Source organism: Falco cherrug, chromosome 6 (genome assembly GCF_023634085.1).
Source record: "Falco cherrug isolate bFalChe1 chromosome 6, bFalChe1.pri, whole genome shotgun sequence".
Classification (NCBI taxonomy): Eukaryota; Metazoa; Chordata; class Aves; order Falconiformes; family Falconidae; genus Falco; species Falco cherrug.
This window is the reverse complement of record NC_073702.1, coordinates 50,603,219-50,626,934: the sequence shown is the minus strand read 5'-3', so window position 1 is coordinate 50,626,934 and position 23,716 is coordinate 50,603,219. Positions and strand designations below refer to the sequence as shown.

The 23,716-nt window shown below is 39.8% G+C and overlaps 1 protein-coding gene across 1 annotated transcript; it reads right to left on the bottom strand.

Annotated features, from left to right (window-relative positions):
* Positions 1-5,744: 5,744 nt before the first annotated feature.
* On the bottom strand, positions 5,745-23,305 carry NMBR (neuromedin B receptor). Its single transcript, XM_005438191.3, has 3 exons — positions 22,887-23,305; positions 8,556-8,904; positions 5,745-6,157 (listed from the first exon to the last, which is right to left on the bottom strand). The coding sequence occupies exons 1-3, from the start codon at positions 23,300-23,302 to the stop codon at positions 5,756-5,758; spliced, it is 1,167 nt and encodes a 388-aa protein (XP_005438248.2). The 5' UTR covers positions 23,303-23,305; the 3' UTR covers positions 5,745-5,755.
* Between the last annotated feature and the right edge of the window lie 411 nt (positions 23,306-23,716).

Below are 23,716 nucleotides of genomic sequence, written 5' to 3'. Positions count from 1 at the left end.
TCTCGGGATGTGCTTGCAGGTTTTATGTAAGCCTGGGGTTTGCAGTGAGGGGAGTGACAGTTGCAATGTATGGAGGGAAGGTACAGAGGGCTCTCAGGCACTTGCCTTTTATGACTCAAATATATATGACATTTTTGTTAGTAGTTCAGACCAGTCAGCTACACAGAGCACAGCCAGCCTTCCAAAGGTCCTGGTGGAGCTGATTTCCCATTATGCACACAGGAAGGGGACAAGCAGGTTTAGAATAGAGCTGGCACACCTCCCTTTCCTCTTTTTCCTGTTCTGCCTTCCCAGTTCCCAGCTACTGTGAGAAGCTGGTTGCCACATGCCTTGGCCATGAAATGAGAAGATGCTGAGAGGACTGAACTGAGAAGGACCTTATGTGACAGGCAGGTGAGTACTACATGGTACAAATGCTGGAGGGGCTGTCTCTGCTATAGAGCAAGGTCTTGCAAAATTGCTAATGTCGGCAAGGGTATCTTGTCTTGGATGCCATGTAGATGGGACCCTCCAGCTTTATGACAGCTAAGGCAGAAAGCTGCAGCCCATCTCCACACAGTGGGTCTGCTGGAGGCAGACTGTTGGAGGTGCATGGGAAATGCAGTCTATAGGCACTGGGAAGCAGTAATACAGACTGGTTCATGGAGCAGCTCAGAGCCATGAAGGGTTAAAAACAGCTAAGCTAAGCTACAGTACCATCCCTCTTGGGAGAGACACAGCATTAATATCTTCCTGTGTTCACTCAATAGAAGTGTCTTCTGAATCAAACATGCACTACAAGGTGAATCCATAGTGCGTTAAGCCAGCAATGACACAGAGCTGCTGACTCACAAATGACTCACCTTGTTTAAAGAATGAAGTCACAAAACTCCCTCCCAACAGATTAAAAACAGTTCACCAGATTAGTTAAGTATGGCCATGTATTATACTTTTTCTGTTCAAAATCAATTCTATGGAAATTTACGAAGTGTATGATGTTGTAATATAAAACCAAAACTGCTTTAATTCACCTCACACCAAACATCTTCAACTACACCCCCTAAAAGAAAAAGAAAAGAAAAAAAAAGCCCCAAAATTTTTGGCTGCAGTATATTACCACTTTCCTATTGACTTAGGCCACAAAAGTCATTAACAGATTCATTGAAAGCAAAAAGAATTCTTTCACATTCTTGTTAGTCACCAAGACAGCAGTAGAATGAGGAGTCAGAAATAAATCAGAAACAGTTAGAAATGAAGGTGAGTCGTCAAAACTGAATTAGACAATTGTCTAAATCAAATCAGAAATCAAAAGCAGATCTGGATAAGCAATATACTTTCGGTGCCAACTTGCCAGTTCACCAGCTGCAAAATGCACTGTAATGTAAAGCATCTCCGGAATCAAGTTCTTCAGCCAGGCTTTCCCCTTCACTGTACTGGAGCAGGACCAACCCCACAAGTGTCTGAATGTACTTGTGAATTGTACTTGGTTCTACTTTTGTTGTATATTTCCATAGCTTGAAATATAAAACTTTCTGTCTCTTTGGGAAACTACAGCTCTTAAGCTGTATCATGCACATGTTCAGATGTTTTTCTCTCTCATCCAGATCCTAAGGGACCCCTAACCTAGTAAATGTTTCATGCTTTCAAACTTTGTCTGCCAAAATGCAGTCATGTTGGCAACCTTGGAGCCAGCACAGTCCATTTGAAGACATATCTTTTTGGTGTATCCTTGTTCTCACTCTTCCTCCTCCCATACCTGCTTCTGCCACAGTGGGTGGGGCCCCTCTAAACTTCTTCAGACGGGAGAGTAAGACTTATCGTGGTACCAGAAGGAGGGAAGAAGACAGTAGCAGGTAACACCAAGCATCCATGTAGAGCCCTGTGACTGTTACAAGCACTACAAACATGCAGGTGGATTTTCAAAGGTATCAAATGATTTTGTGAGGTTATGATGTCATTGAAAGGCTGACTGTCGTGCAACAAGAAATGGTATTGGAAATCAACATTGCAAATCTTCAACTTCTTATGAGTCTGTTGAAGTTATGAGAAAGCATTTTTCACTCCTATTCCCAAACTGACTCTTTCTGTGCTTATACTTCTGTGAATCTGTTCTGAGTTAAGAAAAGTATATATGGGGCAGGTGTGTTGCAAAATGTAAAGACTGTGCTGTATTGTAACCAAAGTGGCTTTGTTGAAGACAATTATCACCTCACAGTGTAATGCTAAACGAGACAGCTCAGATCTGTTGAGAATTCAATCGTAATGACATTTCAGGATTCAGCATTGTAATATTTCTATAACAGGCAAGGTGGGTTAACAAGATGCTATCAGATTTATTTTGTACTAGCACTAGTTTAGGGGAAAAAAAAGTCTTACATAGAGGAAACAGTAATCACCTCTATTCTCCCATTTTTCAAAGACTGTGAGAAGGGATGGTAGTTTTCTCAAATATTGCAAAAGTATTTCTGAAGGAAACCAATTCAAAGCTCAGGAGAGGAAGATAGAAAAGAACTGATGTTTCTGAAATAAGAAAGTTTTCATAACAAAAAAAAAAAAGAATCAGATGGCATTTAACAACTTTTTTGGCATAGATCTCAATGTAGTACTTGAAAAGATGACATGATCTCATTTACAGATTTCCTTTGTTGCTTTGACTACAGTTAGAAGAAAATGCTTCATATAATGCATTCTACAATCTTTTTTTTTAATTGTTAGCAAGCAGCATTGTCTGGAAAGAGTACATGCAGTCGCACTTGTACACAATGTGTACAAAAGCACAGTAACAGACACTTCCAAAAATGCATGTTGGGTTAGCAATACAGGTAGTAAAGCTGCAGGCAGATTAACTAATTCCCTCATATCATGCTACAAGAATTTGAAAGGATGCATATACAATTTAAGTTACTTCATCAGAACAGGCTTTGAGTATTAAGCCTGGAAAATAATGAACCAAAATTGTACTGAGTTCCTGACAAGAAGGAGTTATAGTTTACCTGGGAATACATTCCCTGTGCAACAAAAAAGAGCAGGCTGTCACTTGTAGTTCTGCCAGAAGACAGACACATGCTGTCCATACCATATATAGAAATTTGAGACACTGAGTGAAAAGTATGAATCGAACACAAGCATCAAATCTACTATAAATTAGATTACTATTTTTCCGGTAGGGTACCTGTATCATCTGGTAATTTCCACATCAGACAAATGCCTCCAGGAAAAAAAAAAACCAACGGATTTAGAAGTCCTATGAAATGTTATGCTGTGAAGAGAGATTGCCAAACAAAACCAGAAGCAGAGAACCAGAAAATAAAACGCAGAAATAAAAGGGAAATTTTATCAGTCAATGACCACCATTGAGAAATAAGAAAGGAAGACTTCCAGCTTTTGTGTTTTGTAGGTATAAAATATCCATGAGTAAAAATGATTCAAGACTGATCAGAAGAGAGGAATCCAAAACTCTGGCTGGCATCCAGGAGGAACTAGAGGCATAAAATTAAAGAGAAGTTCTGAGAACACGTGGGCTCACAGAGAACTAAGGCATGGAGAGATGAGGCAAAATGGAGAAAAAGGAGGATGAGCTAGTGTAAGGCAGTTATGGATGACAATTTCCTAAACTGTTATAGATAGATTCACAAATCCATGGCAATCTGTTCCTTTGTATAGTCTTCCAAGGAGCCACTGAAGCCACAGGGCCACTGCAGTCAGCCAGGGCAGGCAGTATGGAGCTGGTCCACATTGGACTTCATAAGTTAACTACATTACATGCTCAGGGCAGGCAGTATGGAGCTGGTCCACATTGGACTTCATAAGTTAACTACATTACATGCTATAGGTCTCACCAGCTGGGCCACACTGATTGACGTTCAGACCTTCAACTTGTTACTTTCCCTGTTGACAGCTAACAATTGGCGATTTTTTTCAGGCAATTGGCTAAAATCATTTACAGGTTACATCAATATGTCTTCTTGTTGCTTTAAAAATTGGGGTAGGGGTATAACTAGCCTTGAAGGTGGAGGAATTGGAAAAGAAATGTTGAACTTCAGCTAGTTCCACGGAGTTACAAATAGAACTAAGTAACAGCAAGTGCATTAATAGGGACAAAAGGAACAGTAAGCTGTTACCTTGCATTAGCACTTCAGCTTTTGAAATTATAAGACTAGTAATTAATTCTGAAATCCAGTCTAACTTTCTAGTGTACTTTCTAACTGTTCACCTTCAAGAAGTCACTGCAGAAGGACAGGCTACAGTGTCGTGACAGAGAAAGATCTGTGGTAGAGCAGTTCCACACTTTTTTTTTTTTTTTAAAGGCCATTTAAAATTAAATTTGGCTCATTAACTGGCCATAAAAAAATACTTCCACAAGGTGCCATTGTCAGTCATTACTGGCCATAAAAAAATACTTCCACAAGGTGCCATTGTCAGTCATTACTGCCCCTTCTCCTAAGAATGACATTGTGAGCATCTCCTCTCTAGAGCTCAGACCCAAAACAGACCCTGCACAAGCTAACCTCTCACCCGGGTTGGGGAAGCGTTACTCGCCTGACAGCATGCAGCTGGATATATAGGGAGAACCTGTTCCAGCCCCATCAGCTCCTGCAGCAACAGCTGGTGCAGCCCTGAGGTAGATTAGATACTTTTATATGGGTAGCTTTATATGAGTTGTTGCAGCAACAAGATTCAGTCATTATGTTTACTTGGCTACCTACATTGACATGTGAACTGATTTTTAAAAAAGAAAAAATAAAAATAATAATAAAAAAAAGGTTAAAAAAATAGTATTTAAAGCTGAACTGCATGCTTTCTTGTGCTCTTCAGAGCACAAGGGCAGCTTGCAAGCCTTGCATAAGGTATTCCTAGCAGAGGAATATGAATGCAAAGAGAAAGTGGTAAGCGTTCCTAGCAAATTTATTCTGGACAGGATGATAATTGGTACCTACAGCCTCACCCACCATTCCCTGCTTTTTTAATCCCAGCTCTGTACTGACCATGTACCTTGAAAATGTCCTCCTAGGAATACTGCCAGAGACCTGTGCACTGTTCATGGCACTGAGGTGACTTACCAGAAACATTTGTAAAGCCTTCTTTTAGGCATCCCAGATAGGATTTTCAGAAGTGTATTGACTATTTATGCACAAGGGCCTTCAGGAAAAGAAAAGGTCTTTTAAAGCTGAGATTTCAACAGTACTTAGGCTTTGTTTAGACTGCTAAACAGCGTGTGCAAAAGGAGTAGATCTAGAGAGCAAAGAGCTGGTACTGAGCAACCAGTGCCAGCTACCTATGTTTCATTACTTGGGGATTATTTCAGGATAGAACTTGTCTGGTCTCATGGGCTGGATGCTCATCAGTGATCAGTCTTAATGAACAATGCTTGTACACACAGCACAGTTAAATCATGCAAAATCTATTAGAGTAAGACATAATCCTGGATCAATATTAAATTAAGAATACATGTATTTCGGATCAGAAAATCTATACTTTTTAAAGCAGTGTTATATCAGCTACACTAATACTCACACCATTATTTTGCTTTCTTATATAGTAAACATGTATTAACAACTCCTTTAAAGTACAATAGGAGCCAGTCGGTTTTGTTTTCTCCACAAACTTCTACCTAAAAGTAAGACTAAGTGTGAAATAACCTCAGATTGGCCAGACTTTAACAGATGTTCTATTCTCAGGACTCAGATGGTCTAAGCATATGAGAACCAAATGACAGTTAAAAACTGCAAATAAAAAGTTCAAATTCGTTCCACAGTCAAAAATCACACCTATTAAATCATAATGACATTTCTTGTTTCAAGTTGTGCCCGTTCAGTTGTGTCATGCTAGTTACTGTGTTCCTGGTATTGCTTTTCAGGGAAGTCATTTGAATGGCAGAAGAGTTGCGCAAGTAGCTGGCAGATCTCTCTTGCTGATCTTTCCTCCTGCAGCAAAGCTGGTTGTTGAAATGTCTTCGAAAACTCTCACTGAGAAAATACAGTGCAAATGGATTGACACAAGAGTTGCAGAAGCTTAGCACTCGGGCCACTAAGGTAACAACCATATGTCCCGTCGATGGATCAATCTCATTGTAATTAAAAGATCGGTACATGTATAGCACGTGGTTAGGAAACCAGCAGATAGCAAAGAAGCCAACAAAAACTAGGACAATTTTTGCCAGACGTTTCCGAGTTTCCATCTAAAAAGGTGAAAAGAACCCAATTGAACAACACTGAACTATTCCACATAACAGACTTAATTAAAACATGTAGCATTTTGCTTTGTATTGGCTTTAAAAACTGTCATAAGTAAGGCCAGTAAAAATGCTTCCCTCAGGGGCTGAATTATTTTTTGTATTTCATTTACTTTCCCACTTCCAGTTTACTTTCAGTGAAAGATCCTAGCCGTCTGCAGTTACAGAAGGTTGCTCTTTCTATATGATGTACACAGTGTGAGTGATTCATGACCCAAGTAAACACTGGCTTTTAGCCTGAAAGCATGCACCAAAGAATTTCATGAAACATAACCTTTTCTGATGAGATCTCAGCACTTGGCTTGCAACTCATCTTTACTTCCAAAGCTATTTAAAGACCGTTAGCTTCGAAATCTAGAGATGTTGTGAGTGACATGTAGAGACGTTGCTAGGGTGTTAGCTGTACAATGGTACTTACATCCCATTATTTTGCCCGAAATGCCTCAGGTTGTGCCTCTCTCTCCTAGGCAAACTACCAAAACTGCATTGCACAGTCTGAAGCATCTTAATTCCAGGGTAAGGTGGAAGTTTCAGTTAATCTTCAACAATGACATGAAAGAAATGTACCTTGATTGCAGTGCTAAAGTATAATGATTACAATGTTTAAAATGTAGCTATCGAGAGTGGCTGAAAAGTTGACAGTAAATGATCATACACAGCAGCTCCAAACTGAAAGAGGGAGAGAAACTGGCCAGGTAGGATGCACCAGAGGGAAGCAGAAACCTACCCATTCCTCCCAAAAGATTTATTAGGTATGTTAGGTACCAAAGTTTTGCAAAGGCAGGAAAGTTTTCTGGCTTTGATCAATTTTCTGAAAAAATCAAGTGAATTTATTCTAACAGGGTTTCCAGATCTGTGAAATAAATCTGTAAGTAGTTTTCATGGCTCTATCTAAACCAAAACCTGTGGGGAATTCACAAAAGGTGAGAAAACTCTAACATTCCGATTTGATAGGATTTGCACTCAGACAGATTGCAAAGGCAGACTAAAAGGTGCAGAGGTACGGTGGGTGAATATTACACTTTTGTGCTATGGCCTAAAGAAATGAGAGTTGATAACAATAGTCTGGATTTATTTCCTTTTGCTGGAAGATATGTAAGTATAACAGAATTTTCTATTCTTCCGAGCCTCATAGATTAACAAAAAGAAAAAAGTTAAATAGAATGAAAAAATATGTTCTTACTTTGAAAATACATGTGGGTTCAGAAATGTGATATAAATTAAATATTTTTCCATCCTGAGGGTTCAGCCAAAAGGCTCTCTATATTTCACAGGAAAATAAAATAATACATGAAGTGCTAATATGTATGCATTTTTGACAAGAAACAGACTAGAGTAGAAATGAAATGCTGAGTAAAAAGGACATGAGGGAATGTGGTCTTTCTTTTTGAAAGAATATGTACATGCTATATGTGCAAAGAGATTTCAGTGCATATAAAAGTATTTTCTAAAATACTGCCAGAGAAAATGCTTCCTGATTGTTTTGATGGGCATAACTATTTTTCCCTATCAATACTAATGCTTTTGTAAAGCGGTTGAGGCACTTTCACTGCAAAAACTGTTGTTTGTATATACAAATATTCCTGCTAATGAACAGTTTGTTGCTATCTTATTGCTTCCTGTGCCTTACAGGGAAGCTGACTTTGTCCAGCATTTTAAAATGCTTTGTCTCAAAGGTATACAGAACCTGTACCAAAAGTTTTATAGCATCCGTAACAGAAAGAGTATTAGAAAAGTGTGAGTTCAGGATTGTCTCAGTAGAAAGAAATTTCTACTGAGAAAGCCAAAGAAGAATAAATTTGCACACTGCATTCATATTTTCAGCACTCCTTGGTCTCAGAAGAACCTTTGATCCCCTAAGAAAAATTTTCCCTGCCTATGTCAGGGTTGGGGTTTTTTTTCATTTCCAGGCACAAATAAAATGAGCTTCTCAAAAAGTTTAGGTAAGATTTCTTCTCAAAATGGCCACCTATAGAGATAGGTGAAGCCACCAGCACCAGCATTAACTACAGAAACATTGTCCCTCTCTAAGAACACAAGTAATGGTTATAGTAACAACACATACAAACACATATACTGATACTGCTTCTTGTTAAGAACGTACGTTGATAGCATTGAATTTATATTTTTCCTTGCTCATATACATTTCCATACTGGGCTTAATACTGAGCAATTGTGAAAACAAGATTTTTCAGATAATCCTTGGCTTATTTCATGCATGTGGAAAACAGAACAAGTCCTCTGTGAAATCCAGCAATCTGGATGTTATAGTTCCTGTACTTCCATTGTTAAGCATATACAGCACACAAATCTTTCATCAGGACGTAAAAAGCAAATTGCTTACCTGTCTTTTGCAATGCTCACTGTATTCTCCAGGGATATTGTGAGCACTTTTTATTAAGCTCTTTGCAATATGGTAGTAGTAGATACTAATAATGGTGAGAGGGATAAGGAAATACACAAGGAAAATCAGCACAGAATGGATCTTCGGGTGCATGTCATCCGTCATGGGATATGGTATGCATGCTGTGAAAGTGGCATTATCCGTGTCATTGATGTGGGCTAGCTCAGAGAACACTGCTTCGGGAACTGCTAGGAGCACGGAGATTACCCAGATAGCGACAGCTTTAAGACAGGTCCATAGCACTGCACTGGAGGTCTGGATGTCCATGGGATTTACAATCGCTTTGTACCTGAAATGGATCAAAATGCAGGTGCAAATTAAAAGGTATCTTTTCAAATTCAACACGTGATGCATAAGGCCACTTCATGCCTTTGATTACAATAATGTCATATTGTGTTCTTATTTGAAATACCAAGGGGTTTGTAACCTTTCATAAATTTGTATTCTCTAAATGTCTAGCTTCACCTGTACATGTACCCATCAAAGATGGCAAAAGGAGCCCTGGGATATAGCCTGTGATTGTAGGTGGCTGATCTGTGCCAGCCTGGTGAAAGCACAGAAGCAACCATGACTACTCTTTCTCTCCAACCCCCCTCCAACAAATCCCCGGATGCACATCCTACCTCCATACTTCCACCTCACTCCTGTACCAACACTTGCCCACTACAGTTTACTTCCTTCCTGGGCTGCCACAGCCCAGAACTTCCTCCTGCCCACCAACACAGCTTTCCTGCTCCCCACCAGAGCACAGGGCTGTAATCAACATTAACCACTTCTTCCCAGACCAGCAACACCTGCTGCTGTGCTGTCTCTTGCCTTTCCACCCCAGCACCTTTCCACAGACAGATATGCTGTCCTGAGTGTGACAACTGGAATATACGCATCTATGTAAAGCCAGGCAGGAATGATTCCCAATGGAACTTGTGCAGAAGTATTAAACTCTTAAATAAAGTAAATATTTCCACATCAATAATTGGAAGCTGCTGCTCTACACGATTTTTTGGGAAACTGTCTCATATGATTACATATAAACCTTTGTAGAATTGGCAATTTCATAACAACGAAAACAGGAGAATTGCAAAGAATGGAAATCTCACAGTACAGCAAAGTAAAATAAATAGAGGTAGACTCTGGTCAGGAACTCTTTTATTTTAAAAATATTGTTGTAGAAGGTGATACAAAGTGAACCTTTCCATGAGAAAAGGTCAGTTTTAAAAGGCCAAATACAGCCTGAGAAAAATATTTCAAGGATACCTTAATGTTTTGCTTAGATTTTTAATTTATTTTGAAAACTCTTTTTCAAAATGTAAGTAAATTATGTTTTAATGTTTTTTACTAAAAAACAAATATTAAACAAAACATTTCAGTTTGACTAAGCCATGTAATCTGGAAGGTCGCTTTATCTGATGGTTGGGGGTTTTTGCTTCTTCAATTTTTTGTTTCTAGTTTTGATTTGCTTTGGAATGGCAGAGGGTTTTTTTCTGAATTTGCAGAGTTTTGAGAAATGGAAAAGTGATTTTTATTGAATATCTAAAGAAAATTTTAACAGGAAGAAGGCATTCAGGAGAGATCCATATTCCAGGAACATAATTTTATTCATTTTAAGGTCTTTCTACTCGGTTGAGATGTACTTTCAAAGGGTGATTCAGATTTTAGGTGTATTAAATCACTCTCTGAGTTGCTTCTTTTTCTCTGTTAGCTGTACAATGAGCTTATAGTGAGAAGAACTCTAACTTAGATGTCTCCACTTGGTGATATAACTCCTTGTCAATGCATATAGATACATATACATACATATACAAATGAAAATATGTATGGGTATGAGCAGGTGTCTATATACATACCAAGGGTAAGGTTATGGTTAAATATAACATTGTTGCTGAAAAAAATGCTGAGAAATAAAGCTGTGATCCCAAATACCCTTTATGGCTGACTTGCAGGTCCTGAGAGGTACTTCATAGCACCTCAACACCTTGAGCAGATGTCCAAAAAAATGTGGGTAAAAGCTATAGCCCCATACATCAATTTGTGAGTTTCTTGGCAACCAACAGTGCAATTGGCTATGCCATGAAAATGTCTGGATCAAAGCACTGTCTTTGTACCCTAGCAAACTTTTTCTTCAGAGAATATTTGAGTCACATAAAATGTGCCTTGGAGTCGTCTTTCTCAGGACTGTGATAAATTGCCTTATCACTAAATAATTATAAATGATGACTACTTATGTTCATATCCTCTCTGAATTCAGTGTCTTCACCCATATCATGGAGTAGAAAATAAACCTCAGTAAACTGTCTCTGTTAATTTATGTTTACAATTTCTTCTAACACACAATGAGAAACTCCCTGGACACCAAGGTGTAAAGAAATCCTTTATACTGCCATAAGAAGTATAGAAGCCTCTGGACAAAGCTCAAAGTCTCCACAGCACAAACTGTGACCTTATTATTCAATAATTTGCTTCCTACTGCTGTCTGCCTTGATTTCATTACATCAAGACAGACCTATTTCATTTCATTCAACTGAGGTGACGTCAAGTCCTTACATCTGCTCATTTCTTTAAAACTCTGCATTGATGGGGAAGAGCTGTTTTGGGGATTTTGTCAGGGCAGCAGGGAGGACATTGGATAAAAATCATGTTTTGTACTACGGATATTTTTTTTCCCTCTCTTTTCCCACTGCTGTGCTTCAAACTGTTTTGACCACAGTGCTGTTACCCAAGAAAATGACCATGTTACAATTAATTATTTTAGCAGTATTTGGTCTGGTTAATATCTAAATGGGAGTCCTTTTCAGAAGTCTTTACATTAGCAGAAGATGTGGCATGTTTTTGTGCCTTGGCATATATTGCTGTTTCAGCAAGTAGCATTCTTTCCCCTGAGCTGCAACTGACTCCAAGTTGGAAGGCATTGCCTTTTTTCACAAAACAGCTGGGCTTAGCCCAGAAAACTTATTTAATCCTACCAAAATTCTTCTTGCTACTTCAACTAACTACAAGATAGCCCTCTTCTTCCTAGGACTCAGCCCTGCACAGTACTTGGCGTCAACAGGAAGGAAAAGGCACTAAGTGCTTTACAAAATCTGTCTTCTTGTTTACAATTCTGAAAAGATAGAAAAAGTCAGGTTACAGATAAAATCAAATGTAAACTAAGTGAAATTAGAAGTGTTCCCAAAAATGAACACCCAGCCTCTTCCTTTGTATAAAACCAACGTAAGGCTAAAACATACCACCAACCATTCAAATTATGAATTGTGTTTTCTATCAATAAAAAAACACTGGTACATCAGAAGTAAGGGTGCAAATTATTTAGTCAAATTAGTAAGCAAAATCCATCTTTTCCTTTACTTCACTGATGAAAAAAGAAAATCATAGGTTGCCACGAAGTTCAGGAAAAAATATAAATATGCATTTGGTTTTAATTAAAAGCCTTCATGTAAATTCTGTCTTCCTACATCCTCTATCATTATCACTGTTGACAAAGGCAGCCCAACTCAGGAAATACTTTTATAAGTTTCCTTTCTTTGGAGCTGTGGTTTCTGCCAACAAACACAAGCACAAACTTGCCCATTCTGCAGACTGTTTTGTTTGTATAGCGCATTTTCGTTATAAAGCAATCTCCTCCCTTCTACACAGCCCAAAAAACTGACGAAAAAAGAATATCCTCTTCCTCCGGAGTTATAACATGTTGCTACCTTCTAAATTCCAGCACAGCTTATCTACTTATCCCCATCTTTGCTTTCAAAGGCCTTCATAAAGGTATTTTGCAGTTCTCAAAAACAGTGCAAAGCTCTACTCCTGTTCTGCTGCATCCACAATGCTATTTTCCCTCCCACACACTTGACTTCAAAAGAAGCTGCTCCATCATTAGTTCTAAGCTATCCCTCCATTGCAGTGCTACCTCTTTTTCTAGACTACTTTGAGATGATCTTCAAAAACAAATTAAAAAGAAAAACCAAACAGCTAGACCATACTTAGGCAGTCACTGGACTATGATTACAGCCTACCATTTCAGACAGAGTTGCCTCAATATCTCCTTGCCCTTTTGTTTCTGTATCTTCTGTTGTCTCTACTTAAAAACCCTTCAAGTCAAGGACCTTCTTCTTGTTCCTGTTCATATAACACCTACCACAAATAGGACCCTAATTTATCACCTAGTTTCCTACATGCTATTACAATCAAAAAAAAAAAAAAATAGTAAGTGTCATAAACCAAGCAGAGACCTAATTCATGCAGGGCAGATACAGAGCACTGTGATTTAATTTGCATTTTAATCCTGGAGCTGGAGGGATTGATATCATTGGCCTTATTATAAGCCTTCTGTTTGAAGTGATGTTGTTTTGTCAAAGTACTGCATTTCCTGCAAACCAGAGTCATTTATCAACACCATCTATATGTTAGCATTTTATTGTGTCATTTCATGAGGATTTCAAACACAAAAAGACGGCATTTAGCCTAACAATGTGAAAGGATATAAATATATCTGAATAGAAAACATGGCCGTATGGTCAATATTTCTTAAAAATACTAATACTGTGTCCACTTGCAGTCCACTGCGCTAAAGGAGAATGAAATTTTGGATAGGGAGTTCTGTTGACTCAACTCCAGTGCAATCTTTAAGAGCAGAACAATTTATCGAGCTGAGAATAATTTGGAATCATTTGATGTCTACTTTTGTGGGAATTTATTTCACAACACTCAGTCTGATATTCACATTTATTCTATTTTGTTCTTATAAATTCTTGCAATTTAAAATAGATATGTTTTTTATAGTTATTCCCAATATATTTGTTCTGCGCTTATCTCTTAAGTGCAGAGAATTGCATTCACCAGGAATCAGCACCTCAGAGGTCTGATAGCTGAATAAAATGAACAGTATTTGAAATGAAGGCTAGCAGACCATGTGTAAACACAATTAAACTGAATATCAATGGCATATGTTCTGTGTTTCTCAGGGGGAAAATCCTAAGATTTTCCTAAGTGAAAAAAACTTTCCACTCTATAGAAACATGCTCTGTTGAGCCAAAAACTAACAATAATACTTCAACAAAAAAAGTCTGATTTACTTTTTTGGATGATGATTTCTCCACCCTGAAAAGAATCAAAACATAAGTTTCCCAGGTAAATATATTTCCTGGCCTGTCCAGCCAGTGTTTCAGAAGAGAAATTTTCTCTTTCCTTTTGATTTTTTCTTCTCTAGCTATGTCTTTCTCCTGCATTCACCTCATGTTAGCCAGCTATATTTCTTACAAGGTCATACAAACCTTTCAATGCTAGCTCACTGCCAGTAGCCTGGCTTGTAGTTCTACTTCTCTAAACCCATTTACTTGTAACTGCACAACTTAAAAGTATCATCAGTAATTTGTTCAGTTCTCCTCCCAAGAGCAGTAACAGTACATTGTTAACTGGCTATTGTTCAGAAAAGTTCACATATATGTCAGCATTCCCCATAGATTTGTATTTAATAAACATATCTTCAGTGGACTTGCAGAGGGAAGGGAAGCAAAAGGAAGGGAAGGGGAAGGGGAAGGGGAAGGGGAAGGGGAAGGGGAAGGGGAAGGGGAAGGGGAAGGGGAAGGGGAAGGGGAAGGGGAAGGGGAAGGGGAAGGGGAAGGGGAAGGGGAAGGCAACCAGTAGCCAAATCTAACAAAAACTTATGCTACATCTATATTAGCAAACTAAACAGTGCCAGAGCCTATTCCTTGGCCTGGAGGCCAAGTGGCATTAGCTGGATACCCATGACCGTTTGATTAAACTCAATCTCCCAATATCAAGAACACTATACCCAAATAAAATAGGTAGTTTATACTTCTGTTGGTAATGGCTCCTGGGCTTGTGTTTAATCCTGAATCATGCCTAGAAATTGTTTGGGACAATATTGATTGACCCAGGTCAAAACCGCACCATGGACTGCTCTAATAACAGTTCGAAAAGTGATTGAATTTCAGTGCTCAGGCTTATGTTTTGGTACTGTTGAACGTGGGTTTGTGTCTGACTCACATTCAGCAAGTAGCTGTATTTCCGCTGCTGTGCATGACAGGAACTCCCTGATCAGACCTACTCAGTTTGCACCTAAGCTTCATTAGGATCCTGAAACTAAACCTAACAAAACTGAGGAGCCTGATCTCAAAGTTGTGTTTAAAATATGGCTGGAGCACAGTGAAGTCATTAGCCTTCATAAAACAGCTGTGGCAAAAGCAGCTCTGGTACCTGCCTATACAAGAACAAAATGGAACATTCATTCAGCCAGGGTGTCTGGGAGTCATTGCCCAGGCTTGCCAGACAGTGGCCCAAAATTAACATTTCATCAATGAGGACAGAACCTTATTCTTACCAGGCTGCATCATGCAAACCCCTGGATACAGCATTTCCCACTGGGAAGTACAAGGCAGCTTAGCATGTGTATTCTTTGGCTTTTATTGCCTTTCTGGAGCATTTACCTCATTCCAACACTAATTTGGAGTTCTGGACGTTGGATTCTGCTCAGAAATTCAACACCTAGGTTAGAGGTTAGGCATTGCAATGTGTAGCCTAGACAAGCTCACGTACTGTTTGGCTTTGTCCCCTAGTGCTCTACTCTCCATTTAGTCATATTACTTCTCCCTCACTATAATCCTATTGTAAGAAAAAAAATACAACCCCCACATCTAACCTCATCTCATTCTTCCAGAGTTTATTTTTGGAATCTTGAAGGGTTAAAGGAGTTTGAGGGAAGAGAAACATTTCCCGGATGGGCTTGGTTCAAATCCCATTGATACCCCTGCCCTTAGGCTGATGAGACAGAGATGCATACTTATCTGCATATCCACTGTAATGCTTACTGCATGTCTCCCAGCAGTGATATCCATACATACTCGAATGAAGGAAACCTCACAAAATTGTCACTACTGGAGCAGAAGATCAATAAAAATATCGGTTACAGAAACTAAAGTGCCTGGAAGCAGAAATCCCGAGTGTAAAATATGTTCAGTGCCAGTTTACCTGTATGAAATTGTTGCTGTTAGAAAGCAATTCCTCCCATTTCCTTGATGAATTCAGTTACAGTCCATGCCATGGCAGATAACATAACTATTGAGGAGAACATTACATGGTCAGATATGTTTAGAAATGTTCCAAGCCAGGAAGAACTAAATGACCAAACCTCTATTACTATATCTGGAACAGACTTAGTTTTTATCAGTTGAGAATCTAGACCCCAAATCTCTAAATGCTAAATTCAAAAAGCATTGCATTTGCATTTATTTGGTCCAGTATTATCACCTAGAAGACTCCACTCTGTCACTTGTAAACTTGTGTCCAGTGCAGTTTCATTAGCAACTTCTGTTCTTAGTTTCCATTAAAATCAGTGTAGATGGAAAAAACAAGTACACACCATGGTAAAAAAGGGAACAATAAAAAATCACAGACAAAAGAGTTAATATAGCAATCCTTAAAATACAAACAATCAAACAAACCTGGAGCCAAACCACAAACATGACACTATGTAAAAAAAAAAAAAAAAAAACAAACCAAAAAACAACAAACAAACAAAAAAAAAAACCAAACTGTGAAAAGTAGTTGGAAAAAAATGGAACAGTATTTGGGATAGTCATGTGAAGGACCAAACAGAATCATATGAGACACAATGACAACATAACAGAGTAAGTCACTTTCATGTTCATACACACAACACACACCACAATTCTATTTGTACATATATGCTCATACAAAGCTGGAAACACACAATTAAATTTACATGCAGCAGATGTAATTACACCAAGGTTAATATGGATTGTTTATCTCTTGGTTATTTTCTCTGACATCTGACAAGTTGTGTCAAGTTAAGTTCAAAACACGCTTCTTTTCAATGGACACCAAGGTATGTTTCCTCTCACCTTCCACAAATCTTATGAACCTGCAAGAACTTACTTGCTAATTGTAATCACACTGTCAAATTGGGCTGAATCTCAGCATGGATTTAGAAGTTACTAGTGAAGGTACATGTTTAGACATAGGGATTGTGACTGCATATGCCTTGTTTCATTAGTACATATAAAAACACACAAAAAAAATTTAGCCCTAGGAATATATAGTCTGGAAGAATGGTTCTGAATAAAAACCCACAAGACAAATAAACTTGTTCTTCTATAGTTAAACTATTTTAAAAGAGGATTCAATGAAATGATCCCTTTGGGAAGGATATTTGAGAGTTCCACCGCTCTGCACATACATAAAAAATATTTATTATTCATTCTCTAACAAATTTATCATCACAGAAAACATATGAGATCTTTTTCCTAGAGAAAGCATTGGTAGAGCATATTTGATCTTTGGCATCATTTCTGAGGACCTGCTAAATGCAGACTTGAGGGTTCCAACAGTCCAGTTTGGATAAACCCATTGCAATGTAATATGTAAGGGCATTGTGTACCATGTTATGGGGAGAGGCAAACAAATAGAAAAATGTATGGAGATTTATGTTCAGGCCTGCTTGGTAAGAATTCAGCTGGATCTGCTGTTTAGCAGCTATTTCATCTGCCACAGGCACAGGCTTTTACTGAACTGATCAAAGAAACAGGGAACAGGAGGAATGCTTTTGTAGCAGTTTCTCAGATTTTAGTTTACAGCCTACAAAAGGCTGTTGGACACTGGCGTTTGCATTAATCAAAGCTGCCAGCACAACACAGGCACTGCATTGATCACTGAATAGGATACACATCACAGCCATTTCTCACTTTGCCATCATCCTCAGGGCTAAGCTGTTTCCATATGAGCTGAAGAGCCCACACAGGACACACTGTCGTGGTTCAACCCCAGTCAAAACCAGGACAACACAAGAAGGCTGGAGTTTAAAAGATGTGTTGTCTGTATGAAGTCTGAGAAAAATTTGCCTAACTCTGGAAGAAAATGTTACTTTCTGAGAAAACATTTTCAGATGTGTAAAGATGGTTACAAGAGGAACTTCTTCCACAGCTGATTTGAATTGCCCAACTTGGACAAATTTACCCTAGAATAGGTAAGTCCTTAATCTACTCCATAAATAAAATTCCTTCTGCATTGCTGGTGTGTGGGGTGGGGTGGTGTCATCCCTTTTTTATTTAATTAATAAGTTAATTGTACATAATTTTAAGATGACATTTAATACTACTTTCCTTGTAAAGGCTCTTTAGTCCCTGAATATCAGCTATGAGAGCTCGAAAGGAAATCATGTCCACTTTCCTGTTTCCCCTGCTCCCCTACATGTAATAAGAAATGAGGATTTTAGAGGTCTCTAATCACTGTATTTCAGCCTGAATCAGCACCTGGCATAAAAAAAAAAAAAAAAAAAAAAAAGATGAAACTTTAAATAAATTCAGAAGAATAGTAAAAAGAATATTTTATTAGGGGTGATTTTACTAATAAAAAATCCTGAAGTAATTACTAAGGCACCTTTTCACACTTCTGAATTTATCTTCAAAACATTTCTTGAGTTTCTCAAAAAGCAGGAGGCAGTAGACTTGCCAGCTGAGCCAGAATGGTTCTTGTTATCAGTTGTAGTCATAAGTCAGCACATAGATATTAAACTTGCATAAAATGTTGAGTACTTTTATACTTTTAAAAATACAGATTGCAATCTTCCAAATTGAAAGCAAAGAAATAAAAAATTAAAACAAAAACAATTATCAAATAGTTTACCTATGCAAATCTATAGAACACATTTTAAGTATCTCAGGCATCGTATTTAATTATTTAAGTATGAATTTAAATTTTCAAATCCCTTTGTTTTTATGATATAGGAAAGGATTCATGGCACTACTGAGAAATAACTCTGTTACATGCTTAATCAAGTATTCAAGTACTTGTCTCTTGCACTTTTTAGGAAGAATACAAAGAAGATGCTATTTGAATTGCAATAGGGTAAGTTGCTCCACTGTGCATCTTCACTTTCTTCATTAGAGTGCAGCAGGACTGTATTTCAGCTAAGATATTCTAACCTTTCATTAGAAAGAAAATTCAATGTAGAAAAGTAGCAGAATTAAATTTAATCCTGTTTTTACAGATTACAAAAAATTATGTCTAAATGACAGCCAAAGAGAAAAGGAAAAACTATGTGGGACAAATCTAAAGCTATTTTAAGGGACTATCATTTATTCCTTTAAAGTCTGTTCCCCATGTCTCTTGACATTTTGTAGGTACAACTGCTTTTCATCAGCATACATGATAATGCAAAGATGGCCAGAGGTGCACACTGTAGCATTCATTCTTAATCCACTGCCCCCTGGGCTTCTCCAGCCACCTCTCCTCACCAAGGTTTATGGTCATCCTGACCTCTAGTTATGAAAAGCATCTTGGAAACAGCTTTCCATACTTGCACTCCACTTCCTTACCCTAGATTCCTTTCCAGGCACAAAACAGCAAGCCCCATGGACCCTGTTTGCATTCTGAGCTAACTGCATGGCCCACCACAGACATAAACTGGAAAAACACTCCCTGGAGCAGTGAACAAGTTTATGGGATTGTTCAAGTCAGAGACGTAGTTCAAGTCAGGTTCAGCCCCGGCTTCTGTCCTGTTTACAGTGAGGAGGCACTGGCACACCTTTTCATGTGTGCCATGCTGCAGTCCCTCTGGCAACACTTCTCACCTCTTTTTTTTTACCCTCCTTATCCAAGACCACACCATGTCCTGAGACTTTATCAACAACATCCATTAGCCCTGGTCAAAACTGCATTCCATGGCCCCTGGAGAAACAAGCTCGACAGGGGACCCATTTTTTATATCTTGTCCCACTGCACCTCTAGGAAGTGCATCCTTGGCAATCACACACCAGCTCTGTGGGCACTTTCAGGGTGTGCTGAGTGCTATTTGGGGTATTCAGCCCTATGCTCTCCTTAGTTCCCTTTTTTTTGTTTGGTTTTTTTTGTACATTTTTGTCCTTCATCCCCCTTCATTCTTTCATTTGTTGTCCACTGTAATTATTATGTTTTCTCCTTCTGTAATCCAGTCTCTGGTTTTGTCTTTTTTTAAAACTGAGAATTATTAAGGTTTCTAGAGGAGGTCTGGGTTCTCTGTGATCGAGGAAAATCAATAGGACCAGTGGCTGTGAGGGGCAGGGGTGCTGTCCCTGCACATCTCCTGTGTGGCAGTAAGAGAGGAGGGATGGCTCAGCAGCACGGCTCCTGTGTTGCCTTGTGCACCCCAGAGGAGAGGGATATCGCACCCTCTTCTAATGCCAATACATTGCACCACCAGTGCCACCACTGCACCTTCTCTGCTGCCTCCATCCCCGACACTGCCAATGACCTCCCACCCCTCTCTGCCACAAAATGTGTGGGGCTGCAGCAAGGCACCACCACCCACACTTGGCAGCCAGACCCACAGGAGCTCAAGGGTGGGAAGGGCTGTTTGATGGGACCAGCTGCTGTTCCTGGGATGGGTAACCTTGGGCAGATCTGTTGCATGCTGCCAATTTCAATCTGCAAGTGTGCCCCTGGGAAATATGGGAAACACTGTTACACATTACGTATCATGTCTGTACACAAAAAACAACCACCCACAAACAAACAAACAAAAATAAAACAAAGCAAAACCAAAATAATCTCAGTATTAGATCATGAAGCTTCCAGAGAGAAGGTGCACGTCTGTCACACTGAAAACACTAGTGATGCCGTAAGGGACTTCTGTGACAAACAGCCGTATGAAATAAAGCAACTTTAGAAAAGATATATATGCAATGACTACTACTTTTTCTTCCTTATAGCTTCAGTTTGTAGGTAATGATCATTCAGAGCTTATTGTTTCTGCAGCCGTTGCTGTTAAATGTAGCACATACATGTAATTTGCCACACAGAATTTCTACAAAATATAAGTGCTGATTACACCATGGAAACCAGGACAACCTCCTTTATCCTAATTCACACAGGCACACTGTAAAGAACTCTAAACATTTCTAAATCTGTTTTTTTAGTGTAATCAGTGTCTGGACTTCTACACAGTCCTGTGGTAATAGGGAGTAAAAAGCAGGAAAGGCTTTAATGATAATATATTAAAATGTACTCTGAGCTTTATCTGTGAAAGGGGTCACCGCGAAGATATAGTATACCAGACCAAATATGTACTGGATTATAATGGAGCCTTTTTAGTACTATCACTGTTTGCAAACTGCTAGCATCCTATGATAGATTTGCTTATCTGGAGAAAACATTGCTCCCAGCCAGGACCTGTCTCCTCAGCATCTCTTAGGTGCAGGATGCTGCCATCACTCCTGATCTGCCAACATAATTACCCATAACTGATATAGTCAAGATGACACGTGTTAGGATCTGACTACAAATTAATGTGACAAAAACCCCTCCACACCAGTGCCTCCTCTTTAGTTCAAAACATGTCGTACAAGAAAGTAGACCTGCATCCAACCCAAACTCTTTTCAGAGTTCAGCCAGCTTCACTCAGAGATGACTCGGGCCCCTAGGAGACAAGACACTGGTCACTGAAGTCAGTGGCTGCTCTTCTGACTGAAAAAGAAATGGCTTTTCTTCCCAGTAACTGAAAATGTAATTGCAGATTTTAAAGAAACAGAGTTGTTAAATTCTTAGTATAACCATTTCTGATATTTGTATATACTGTGGAGGATCATATTTATTATGAGCTTATATGGTCACAGCATACCATCTGTAGCTGTCTTCTAGGACATGTAATTCTAAATATATTCAGTGGAAACAGATTCAGCATTATTACTTCTTGAATCTTTACTAATATTAAAAGGATGTAAAATTATATGGAAAAAGCAAACAATGAATGCTTCAGGGCTATATAAAAAGTAAATGAATGAATTCTTAAATATTAAACAACTAGCATTTCCTCACATTATATTTCACTAAAGAGATGATCTCCTCTGCAAATAACTTCTTCTCTTTTCAAATAAGATACCACATTCATACTTTTAAACAGTGGAAATAGAGCAGAAAGAAAACTGTAAAGTTTACCTGGATCTCCAAGACAGTTTTTGACATACTCTTTAACTGAGGTAATCAGAGAGTTATAGATGTTCACTTTCAGGCACATTTTGCAAGCTATTCTTCAAAAACATAATCTATTTTCATAAGTTGCAATCTTTTTATACACAAATATTTTAGGTCCTGATTCAAACACCACTGAAATTGATGGCCATTAAGACTACCCACAGTTGGAATCAAACGATTTACTGATTTGGTTAAAAAAAAAAGAAATAAATTACAGTTATACACACACAAACAAAAAAAGGATTAAAAGTTTTAAAGAAATGTTACTGTAAGTGTGAAGATACATTACTAAACTCAAGCCTTTACATTATACACCAAGGTAATGCATTGGTTCAGCTAAAACCCAGCAAAAGAAAATGGGGTAATACCTATGGCAAAGGAACTAAACATTTTCATTTCTGGCTTTAAAAAAAAATAAATAATAAAAAAAAATTGCTTAGGTAAGGGAAGAAAGGTAATTAATTTAATTTAAGATTGCCAATTATGTTGCAAGATTTTGTCTTTCAAAGCCTGAAGCACAGTCCAACAGCCACCCAGCTGCTATAAATCCCTTAAGTACACATTTATAATGACTGGGAGGAAAAACTTGGGGTCCAGCTCTTCGTTTCTTCCTAATTTGACAAGTACTGGAAATGGAAGTGTTACTTTCTGGTTTGTTTGGGGGGATTTTCCTTTTTCCCCCCTCTTTTTTTCTTCCCCCCCCCCCCCCCCCTTTTTCTACAAGTTCAGAAGAAGCAGAACAAATAGTTTGAGCCAAACTTTAAGACTGACAATTACAACAGAACTGTTTGGTGCCTCCAAATTCCCAGAGGCTGAACTAGTCCTGGAAGTCACCTCTGGTAGCCTGCTCTTCTACGAGGGTGCAAGCACATACGCACACACACACACTTTCTCAGCAGAAAGAAACAAACTCATTAAATATATCTCTGTGCTTGTGACCTACCACTGCTTTTTGGCATGGGTCATATTTAGTGTCTAACACCTTCCTCTAATGGATAAGATTTCAACACCTTGGCAGTTACAGGACCATCCCAGGGGTGCAGAGGACAGGACTAAACCCAGTTCTTGCAGCTGGCACCCGGGAAGCTGGAGGCCCAGGCACACCCTCTAACTTCAGTTAGTACCAGACTTGCCACCAGCCGGTGAGGGAAGGAGAAGCACGGGCACCTCACAAGTTGGAATAAGGGGATTGCGGACCGGGGATCCCTTATCAGAGGGGTGGTTCACCTTTCATGCCAGCTCTGGCTAGCCTTAGCCCAGGCTGCAGAGGGCTGAAAAGGGGCAGCCTAGCTTTCCTACCTGTCAGCACTGAGGGCAGTGAGGGTGAAGACAGAGACACCAACAGAGGTGAGCTGGATGGCAGGGATGAGCTTGCAGCCCACCTCCCCAAAAAGCCACTCCTCAGAGAAATACCGGGAGGCATCCACCGGCACACAGGTCACTAGCAGCAGCAGATCACCAGCAGCAAGGCTAGAGATGAAGATGTTGGGCACGCTCCTCATGGCACTGTTGGCGATGAAGATCTTCATGAGGGTGACGTTGCCCAGCAAGCCCACAGTGATGATGAGCAGGTAAAGCGAAGGGATGACGCAGCGGACGATGAACATGGCCATGCCCCGCGCCGGGGGCAGCAGGGCTGTGTCAGGCACCGGCTGGGCACTCCCGTTCCCCCCAAGGGGCACCTCGGTGAGCTCGGGCGGCAGCTCTGTCCCCATCCTCCAGCTTCGGGCAGACTGAAGGTCTCCACTGCACAGTGCAGTTGGGAGCCACTGGAAAGCCTCACCTCTTTGCAAGTCAAACAACTTTCTCCCCCTTCCCTCCTGCCTTTCTCCGCCGCCCCCGCTTTTCCTCTGCCGAGTTTCCTCCCCTCAGACATGCGGAGGAAGCGCTGCCCGCCGGCGCAGGGGGCGTGTTGCGGGACCGGGGGGGGGATAAGAGACCCGTGCCGCTTCCTTCCAGCTCTGCGGACGAGCCCTCTCCCTGGTGGGTAGGCGGGCGAGATCCCGAGCCCAGCCTCGGGGGCAGCGACCGCCCCCGGGGCAGCAGCCTGCCCGCGGCCCCGGGACAGCAGCCTGCCCGCGGCCCCCGGAGCGCCCTCGGTCCCGCCTCCCCCCGCGCCCGCCGGGGCC